Consider the following 9,983-nt stretch of genomic DNA (forward strand, 5'->3'; position numbering starts at 1 on the left):
GTCCAGCACTACCCCATCTTCAGCTGGAGCTCAGGTACCTGAGTGCTGGGTGCCCACTCAGTCTCACCCAGTCGTCTCTGGGGGGCTCTCCCCGGGTACCCTCCTTTCCAGCTGTCCCTGTGCTCAGCCTGGCATATACAGAGCCAGGGGCTGCCACGGGTAGAACAGCCTTTGGCAAGATGCCAAACCTTGTTCTGCCCAGGGTGGCCCTCCGACCACATGCCCTCTGACCCCACAGAAGGCCACAGTTACTGAGTCACAGACCCTCAGGCGGCACCCGCCCAGCTGTAGAGTTGATAATTCACTCCGTATCTTATAGGGACAGGGGACTTTGTGTACCCTGACCCTCTTCTCTCCAGCCTCTCCCTAGCCCCCAACTTATCCCCCAAACTGGGTATCACCATCCCCATGCCACCTTTCCATCTGTCCCCTAGAACTCAAGCACCCAGAGCAGGGCAGGGTTGTAAGGTGTGAGGGCTAGGCTGGGTCCCCCTCATCTGAGCCGGAGCGGGGAAGGGACTGGGAATGCACAGCCCTGTTGGCTTCTCTTGCGATGCTGTGGCCCAGGACTCTGCAGCGGGCCCAGGAACAGATGACCATAGGTGGGGCCAAATGCCACAGGGCCCCCCATTTCAGGCCCTGCCCCTATCCCTGCACAGTCCCTCTCAGACCACCACCCAGGATCCCACAAAGACCAAGCCAGCATCACAGCAGTAAGTTAGATAGAAGGTGGGACTTCCCTGCTGGCCAAAAGAACAAATCAGAGGGTCAGGGTTGCCTTCCCGAGAAAGGAAGTCACAGACCCTTCCCACTGCCCTGAGGAGGAAATATTCTCCACCCCCCCCCCCACCTCCCTCCAATGCATCCCTTCCCAGGCAGCCATGAGAGGACAGACAGGATGTGGGGGTGAGGAGGGGCAGTTCCTACATTCTCCCTGCCACATTCCCCAGCAAAGGATCTCAGCCCCCAACTGTGACTGTCCTGGGGCAAGGAGGTGGGGGGGGGGGGGCAGCAAGGAAGCCCTTGATCACGTGATTCCAGCTCACCTCCCAGAGGCTGGGCTGGGGGAGGGGTGCTCTTGGGCCATTCAGAATAGGCATGTGCTGTATGGACAGCAGACCGGGAAACACTTTTCGACTCAATTAGAGAATTCCACACCCACTCAGACCCCTAGAAGTCCCCACCACACAAACTGCCCCTTCCAGAAATGACAGGCCTCTTGGAACACGTAAGGGGTCAGCCCCTCCTCCAATCCCTATGCCCCACTCTGAGGGGTTTGCTCAACATCTGGGACCCGTCCCGACAGATGTTTGGGCTCCTGCAGGAACATAAACAGCTGGTGTTCATTCACCTGGTCCCTCCTCTCACTCAGGAAAGGACCAGGAGCGAGAGGGTAAGCAGAAGAGGAGGAAGCCTGTCCCTTTGCAAGACTGGGACTTGCTTGGTCCTGCGACAAAAGATGGTGGCATTGTGGGGCAGGGGGTGGTTAGTGGGGATCCCTGCTCGTGTCAGAGATTGAAACTGACCTTGCGATGGCCAGACTCAGCTGGGAGATCACGGAGGAAGGAAGGACCACAAGACACACGTGCTCTAGCCTACTGTAAACTCTCCTCTGCACTCGGGAGCATGATGTGGAGCTCCTCCACACCTGCCCACCTCAGTCACCCTCTGCCCTTGGTCAAGTCCCCACATACCTTCTACACAGTGTTCCACTTCCTCCAGATTCCGCAGGGTGATGCGCATGAGGCTGGAATTGAGCATCAACTCGTTCTTGTGGGCTGGCCACAAGTATGGGGGTGCAGGATTCACAAAGAAGATCCTGGTGTCCCCAGTGGACACCTGGTTGTCACAGATGAGGGGATCCCCAAAGCCGCCAATCACCACCTTGTTGCCACCATCAAGCAAGCTCTCTTGGGTCACCATGTGTTTGCCCTTCAAGTACCGCCAGACCCGAACCTGGGGTGGACATGGGAGAGGGAACAGGTATCAGTGATTCTCTTTCCACTGGGGAGAGGAGGCCACAGAGTCCAGGAACAAGTACCAGACTGGTTGCCTGGGCTTTTTCCTCTCTTCCCACCTCAGTTGCTCAGGCCAGATGTCCAGAGTAGACTCAAAGCCTGGGCAGAGATGTGTGGAGATCTCTGGATCAGCCCCCAGGAGGAGGCTGCAGGGAAGCACACACACTGGATGGATGGATGCCACGGCCTGGACATGTCACACACAAGGACATGCACCCTTACCCAGGAGGCAGCACCCCCACCCGCCAGGTCTAACTGACCTCAGCAACCCCAATTCCTATAATGTCCATCTCAGCTCAGGCTGGAAATGGGAAGGAATCCACCTGGCCTGGGTGCCTGCTTTCCATGTCCTTACTTTCTCTGTCTACCCACCACTACTCTGGGCCCACCCCTGGGGAGAGCCCAGAGCAGCTAACATGGACAATGGAGTTGAAGGGCAATGGGCTCTGAGCTCAGGGCTCTGGGCCAGCTTGGCTTCTTGCAGCCCTGTGGGTGGGCTAAGACACCCTCTCCCCCCACACACCCCAGGAGGTGAAAGACCCCTCCTCCTGCCAGGCTCCTGCAGTGAATGCAGTCAAGGCAGCCTTCGAGCCACAAAATCAAGTTTGGGCAGCACAGGGCAGCCCCACCCTACACACTCTCACTCCTGGGGCCCTGAGGATACCTGCTCTGACAAACCAAGCCCTGAGACAAGCCCACGGCCCGGGGGGTGAGGGGAGGGGATGGGTACAGGAGGGTCACAGGAGCTGCAGGCTGTACTGGTATGTTCTCCAAGGAACAGAGCCATGGGGACACATGCACAGGGGACATGAGTTCACCACACACTCCCTGAGAATAAGCCCCTTTCTTCAGGAGTTCTGGGGAGCTGAGACTTCTGGAATGGGTGATGAAAAACAGGTCCCTGCTGGGAGCCTCAGGAAGGCAGCATCTGCAGAGACTCTCTCTACCTTCCAGTGGCCCAGGTGTCCAACCTCATCCCTCCCAACCCGAGACACACAGTAGGCTCTGGAAGGATGGTAACCAGCAGGGAGAGGGCTGGGCTGCTTTCATCGCCTCCCCCCACCCCAGCCACACCCAGGAGCAGCGGGGAGGAAGTCGGGAAAATCCTGCAGGGACTTGGCAAAGTGCCCTGGTGTGGTGGAGGGGAGGGGGCTGGGCGGGGGATCCCAGCTGTAGCCAACACAGGCCAATCTGAAAGAAGCTGCCACCCCTACCCCACCCCCATCTCCATGGAGAAGGAATGATCCGATTTCTGGTCAGGGAGGTGGTTTTAGGGGCCAGAGCAGGGATGGGCCCTGGATCCCCGAGCTCTCCCTAGGAACATACTGTGGGGAAAAAAACCCACCATACCTATTCCAGGGGCCTCCCAGATCCAAGTGAGGGAGGGCCAGGCAAGGCCCCTCTGCCTTTGGCCAGGGGGATCCAGTTCTCCTAGGAGCAGGCTGGGCACCTGTCCCTGCACCCCTCCACATTTGAGGCTCAGCAACGGTCCCACCCACTTTTCTGCTCCTGTCCCACCTAGTCACTGCAGCACCCACCACCAGGATTCCTGGGGTTGGGAGATTAGATGTGCACTCCACTCTCTCCTGACACCCCCCACCCCCATGCCGTAGTGGAAGCCTCTGGGATGGAGTGACAGCACTGACCACAGGCCAAATTCCCACTTTTCACCCCAAGCAGAAGGCATCACGTCCCCTTGTCCCCATTCCTTTCCTATGGCTGATGGGGAGGGGGTGCAGCGCACTTGTTTCCAGTAAGGTAGTGGGCTTGCGGGTGGGAGGGGCAGACACGATTGGGTCTCCCGGGCCTGGGCACCACGAGGTGGGCCTGCAGCAGTACCGCAGGAACTTTCCCTCTGGCACTCGCGAGTTTTCCAGGACCCTGAGCCCCACCCGGGGGCTCGTCGGTCGCCAAGGGAGCAGGAGCGGGAGCTGCGGAGCGTCTGGTGCTCGTTCCCACGGCCTGGGGCGGGGGTCTCGGTGGGGCGCCAGCATCTCGAAAGGAGGGCCTCCGGGCTAGGGGCGCAGGATGGCGGAGGAAGAGGTCCCCAGCCCCGGCTTCCAGGAGGGGGGGGAGGGCTCAGGGTCCCGGCGCGGGCCCACCTTGCACGAGTACGTGTGCTGCACCGGGTCCACGTTGAGAATCTCCTCCACGGTGCCCGTGAGCACCACATTCGCCTCCTCCTCCCGCCGCTCCAGCGCGCGTTCCGGGCACGTCCCGTCGGCGCTGGGCAGCGCGCGCGCGGCCACAACCAGGAGCAGCAGTAGCGTCTGCAGCAGGGCCGGGCCGGACGACCGCAGGGTGGCCATGGCGTGGGCCGAGGACGGCGGAAGGCGGCCAGAGCAAGCGCGCGGGCCTGGCCGCGCCGGGAACGGGACTAGACAGGACGGGACGCAGCTCTTGGGAGGCGGTGGGAGCGAGGGCGGCGCGGGGGCGGGACCCGGGGCAGCCCCGCCCCCTCTCCGCCTCCCCACCTTCCCCCCAGCCCAGCTCCGGAGCCGGCGCAGGTCTCCTGCCCTCCCGGCGCCCAGCGACCCGCGCCGGCGGTGAACAAAGCGTCGGGACAGCGGCGCCGGGCGGAGGCCAGGCTGGTGGGAGGGAGGGGGTTGGATTAGGTCGGGCCAAGGTGGGTGGTGCGACTTGCCAGGGCGTAGGGCGGACGGGACAGGGGAGTGGGCGGGCCCGGGGGTGCTAGCTGTTCGGCGGCGCGCCCCCTTGGATGCCCCTCCCCCTCCCGCGCGGACGCCTCTTCCCCACCCCTCACCCCCGCCCAGGAAATGCGGCTGCAGTCGGGTTAATGCATAATCTGGAGGCGACGTGACGGGACTTCCAAGGGGCTTCAGGCTGCGCCGGGGCCAGAGCTACGGGAGCTCCCTGGCAGCGGGTAGGGGCTGCCAGGTCCTGGGACCCTGCTGCCCCTCGGACCCTGCAGGGGTGCGCCCCTCTCCTGGTGAGAAGAGCTGGATGGGACACCACAGCCCCTCCTGGGAACTGGGGACAGAAACTCGCCGGGGTCTGGGACCCCCAGCCGGTTCACGCGAGGAGGCGGCCCCAGCAGGCCGCGCCCCCAGCTGGCTAGGACCAATGTGGACCGAGGGCTGTGGCGATTGGGCAGAATGGAGCGCAGACCCGCCCACCTCCCGGTCCCGGGTCAGCTCTGGCCTCTCCGCAGAGCGGAGGGCTCCCTCTGCAGTCTAGACGTGACAATGTCCGGTCAGCGGTGGACCGCCAGCCACCCCCCTCCTCAGCCCCCAGGTGGGCGCTTCTCCAGCCAGCCAGTCTAGGTACACTGGGTAAACCGATATCCAGAGAGTACAAATTAGAGCCTAGCTTAGCTGAAGATCGAGGGGGAGGGGGGTGGAGACCCCTTCAGTCCCTCCAGAGCTGCGTCTGTGGCACACCCCCTCACCCCAAGCCAGCCACAGATCTCTAAGCCAGAAGCAATGGAGGGTGAGTGGTGGAAGGAAGTGGCCCCTCTGGTGAAGGACCTTACCTCCCCAGACCCTGTTTCAGGGAAAAAGGATTGCACCAAGGGTGTATGCTCACACTTCTAATTTGTAGTATGACAAAGCAGGTGGGGACGCAGGAAATGAAGCTGGAACCCCTCCCACAAACATAGACGCAGCTGCCTGTCTACACATATTGGTCACAGTTGAGCAAGACCTAGAAGTCTCTCAGCCCAGATACAGACCCCCAGAGACCAGAAAGGGGCTTCTGGGTCTCCCACCAAATTACCCTGAACAGTCTGAAGTCCTAGAGTCGTGGACTTTAACCCAGAGAAGTGTATGAGTATGCTCTGTGTCTCTCCCCACACCTCCCATCTTGCCTGTGTCCAAAGCTGACTCAGTCTGGCTCCCATGGAATCCTTGGGAAACTGGTGTAGAAAGAAACATTCTACGTGGAAGCAGATGTAGTTTGTGTTAAATTAGGTGCGTGCCCTCCATCTGGGACAAGTTTCCCATATTGGACTGGAGGAATCCCCCATTCTGGGAGGCCCCTCACCTGCTGGCCATGGTGTCTCCATTAAGGTGTATTTGTTAGAAAATAATCTCCATTCAGCAGCTTGCAGACCAATGCAGGCTGGACAGAACAGACTGATGGGTCCTGGAGGGCCAAGAGTGCCAGGCCTCCGGCAGGAGTGGAGGAGCCTGCCTCACAACGCAGCCAGACAGGCACTAGGGCCTCACCCTCCCAGCGCCTCCAGGGGTGCTGGTCCTAGTAAGAACCTGACCGCACCTTCCTTTCCCTGTACTGTCCGCTGAGCCAGATGTGGGGGATGGGAACCAGCTGTGCAGGCGCTGACTGGGGCTCAACCTGGAGATAGGGGTGGGCACCGGCAGGCGTGCCTCTCTTCTTTCTCTAGAAGTTAATTTCCCAAAGGTGAGGGGACATCTTCAGTTTCTCCGAGGGGTGGCTGGGAGTGAGTCACTATTTTGATCTCATTAGACGTGTCCCTTAACTGACTTGGCAAATGTAGCCTAGTGACCAGCCAGTGACCCTGGTTCTCCTTATCCCACTTCCTCCTCTGCCCCTCCCACAGATTCATCAGTAGGGGTGCAGAAGTGAGGGGTGCTGGGGGAAGGAGGCAGCCAGAAACGGAAGAAGCCATTTAATTTTGCATCAACTTTTATTACCCACACTTGGTCAGGGACTCGGGTGGTCAGCCCTCAAGCGCTGCCGCCCTGGTCCTGCCCACCTGCCACCCACCCCGCAGGCGCAAATTCATGAACACAGTGCACTGGGGTGTGAGTTTATACTCCCCAAGCTGGTGCTGGTCCTCCATGGGCTTCCCGTCAAAACTCAGCCAGAACAGGTCAGCCTGCACGTGCTCCTGCCGACACACTTGCTGCTTGAGCTCAGCCACCTTCTGCGTCAGCCGGACCTCGTAAGCGACGGTGCGGCCCTTGTCGTTTCTCACCAGGATGCTCAGGGGATCCTCGCAGCTCTGCACCACCAGCACGATGGTGCTGCCGGGGCGCAGTCCCTGGCTGAGGAGGGGGACCCCATCCCGCAGCAGTGTGCCAGCAGGGTGGATGGCCAGTCTCTGCTGGAACGCGGGCACGCCAGTTTTCTGGGCGATCTGCTGCTTCAGCTCTTCGGCCAGCATGTTGTCCCTCAGGGGCACCAGGAACTCCTCGCCCCCCAGCATCTTCACTGTCAGGTCCCTGGCCTGTGGGCATCACACAGACTCACAGACCCTGGCATCCGTCCTAGAACCGCTACATGCATGGCATCGGCCACAGGGCAAGTTCCCAGGGGCTGGGGATGCCACTCTCCTCCCCACCCACCAGAAAAGGAATCCCAGGGGCTGGAAGTGAGCAAGGAGCACTTCCAGAAATGGAAAGGTGTCCACTCACAACCATCACCTCACCTCCCTTATCCCACTAAGATGCCCCTCTGTGCCAATGCCAAAGGATCTCAGGGTTAAACGCTGGGAAAAACTCAAACAAGACCAAGACCCTGATGTCTGAAGGAGCTCTGTCCCTCTCCTCATGATTAGGGACACAAGGTTAGGGACCTAAGGGAGCTCTGAGCAGCTCCACTGGCCCGGCACACAGTGAGGGCTCCACCCATGGGAGACCCCAGTGATGAGGTAGGAAAATAGACTGGCACAAAGCCCACCTGCCCCCACCTGTCAAACCCCCCTCACCATGGCTGTAGGCTCTGTCACCAGGTCCTCCACAGGCACAGATCAGTAGGCTGCCTCTCAGCTTCCAGCTCCCCTGATGCTCAGCCCTTTTATGAACCTGAGCTGTGCACGTCAGGGGGCAGTGTCAGGAAGAGAGCCTCACCAGTGGCTGAATTCAGATTCAGTTTCAGTTTCCTTTTCCTAAGGTGCGCCCCAGAGAGTGGCAGAAACAAAACAGAATGATAAGGGTAAGAGCCGGGACTATCCACTTGCCAGGGCGCTCAGGACCCTGCCCCTGTGTGCATTCAGAAATCCCCTAAATGTCATCACTTCAGGTCCTTTACAAGATGCACAGAAGTAATAATAACATGAGCTAACAATTAGAACTTTCACTTTCCATTTACCATCTGGCAAAATTAGTAAGCGGGGAAAACAGTGCCACAACTAATTCAGAAATAACAAAAGAGTGACAATCCAAACTACCCAGAGATAGTCACCATTGGTTTAGGACAATACATTCTTCAGATTGTTTTTTTTTTTTTTAATGAAGGAGATATATCTCTTATTTTGTGTAGAAATGAACTAATAATGGACATTATCCTGAAGGTGAAAAGATTATTCTCAAGTGGAAGAAAATGTTTGCAAATCATGTCAGATAAGGATCTAGTGTCCATAATATATAAAGAACTCTTATAACTCAATCATAAAAAGATAACCAACTCAATTAAAAACTGGAGAAATGTTTGAACAGATATTTCTCCATAGAATATATAAATGGCCAAAACCACATAAAAATAGGCTCAACATCATTAGTCATTAGAGAAAAAATCATTAGGGAGATTCAATTCAAAATCACAATAAGATATTATGTCCCATCATTACTATAGCATGACTATAATAATAATATTAATATAACATAATTATAAAAATAATAATAATTCAAAAAGAACAATAGTAAGTGTTGATGAGCATATAGAGAAATCAGAGCCCTCGTATTATTGCTGACGGAATGTGAAGCGGTGCGGCCGCTGTGGAGAACAATGTCGTCACTCCTCAAAAAGTTAAACAGGGTTTTCATATGACCCAGCAAGCCCATTCCTAGGTACATACACACAAGAATTGAACACAGGTGTTCAAACAAATATTTTTACCCAAATGTTCATAGCACCGCTATTTACAATAGACAAAAGATAGAAACTGTGGGAACAACCAAATCCATCAACTGATGGATGCATAAACAAAACATGATACACCCTTTCAATGGAATATTATTGAGCCATAAAAAGAAATAAAGTACTGATAACTGCCACAACATGAATGAACCTTGAAAATATTATGCTAAGTGGAAGAAGCCAGACACAAAAGGCCACATATTATATGATTCTATTTATATGAAACATCCACAGCAAGCAAATCCCTAGGGACCAGTAATGATTGTCAGGTGTTGGACGAGAGCGGGATGGGGAGTGATCGCTTTGTGGATATGGGGCGTCCTCTGTGGGTGATAACACGTTTTGGAGCTGGGTAGAGGTAATGGTTGCACAGCGTTGTCAATATACCGACACTAAATTATATACTTTAAAATGGTTAAATTTTTGTTATGTGAATTTTACCTAAAAAAACCCCCAAAGCTAAAAACACACATTGGGGCACCTGGGTGGCTCAGTCCGTTAAGTACCGAATGCGTTTGTGAGCTAAAGCTCTGCATCGGGCTCTGTGCTGACAGCTCAGAGCCTGGAGTCTGCTTTGGATTCCGCGTCTCCCTCTCTCTGCCCCTTCCCCTCTAACACTCTGTCTCTCTCTGTCTCTAAAAAGACGAATAAACATTGAAAAAAATTTTTTTAAGCAATAGGGGCACCTGGGTGGCTTAGTTGATTAAGCATCCGACTTTGGCTCAGGTCATGATCTCACTGTTTGTGGGTTCCAGTGCTGTGCTGACAGCTTGGAGCCTGGAGCCTGCTTTGGAGTCTGTTTCTTTCTCTCTCTGCCCCTCCCCCGCTCATGCTCTGTCTCTCTCTCTCTCTCTCTCTCTAAAAAATAAACATTGAAAAACTTTGAAAATTTTAAGGAATAAAGAAAAGGGAATTTAAAATAGTTAACACATCCTACTCTCACCATTTTGTAACCTGCTTCACTCAAAACAGTATATCATAAATATTTTTCCATATTAATAGATACCTTTAAGCAAAACAATTTTTAATGGCTGCATATGTTCCCCATAGCACAATGAGTCCATTATAGTATAGAGGGAAATTTAGTTCATCAATCCCATATTGTTTAATATTTAGGTCGTTCCCAAATTTTTGCTACTACAAATAGCATATAATAGGTGTAAG

General features: G+C 55.6%; 2 protein-coding genes across 9 annotated transcripts in view; both read right to left on the reverse strand.

Moving 5' to 3' along the window:
- The window catches only part of AGRN (agrin), a 33,832-nt gene extending 29,312 nt beyond the window's left edge, over positions 1–4,520 (reverse strand). For 5 of the 8 annotated variants that reach the window (XM_029947422.1, XM_029947424.1, XM_029947423.1 and 2 more), the window contains exons 1-2: positions 4,121–4,520; positions 1,695–1,956 (exon numbers count right to left, since the gene is read on the reverse strand). In XM_029947422.1, the coding sequence (XP_029803282.1) occupies positions 1,695–1,956; positions 4,121–4,327 (469 nt within the window). In that variant the 5' untranslated portion in view covers positions 4,328–4,520. The remainder of the gene's footprint in view (positions 1–1,694; positions 1,957–4,120) is intronic. The other 3 variants (XM_029947427.1, XM_029947426.1, XM_029947429.1) reach the window with 2 other exon arrangements.
- Positions 4,521–6,626: 2,106 nt separating this feature from the next.
- Positions 6,627–7,771, reverse strand: ISG15 (ISG15 ubiquitin like modifier). Its single transcript, XM_029947432.1, has 2 exons — positions 7,669–7,771; positions 6,627–7,188 (listed from the first exon to the last, which is right to left on the reverse strand). Exons 1-2 carry the CDS (start codon positions 7,669–7,671, stop codon positions 6,679–6,681), a joined length of 513 nt encoding a protein of 170 aa, XP_029803292.1. The 5' UTR covers positions 7,672–7,771; the 3' UTR covers positions 6,627–6,678.
- Positions 7,772–9,983: the final 2,212 nt, after the last annotated feature.

The sequence above is a fragment of the Suricata suricatta genome, chromosome 8, assembly GCF_006229205.1.
Source record: "Suricata suricatta isolate VVHF042 chromosome 8, meerkat_22Aug2017_6uvM2_HiC, whole genome shotgun sequence".
Lineage (NCBI taxonomy): Eukaryota > Metazoa > Chordata > Mammalia > Carnivora > Herpestidae > Suricata > Suricata suricatta.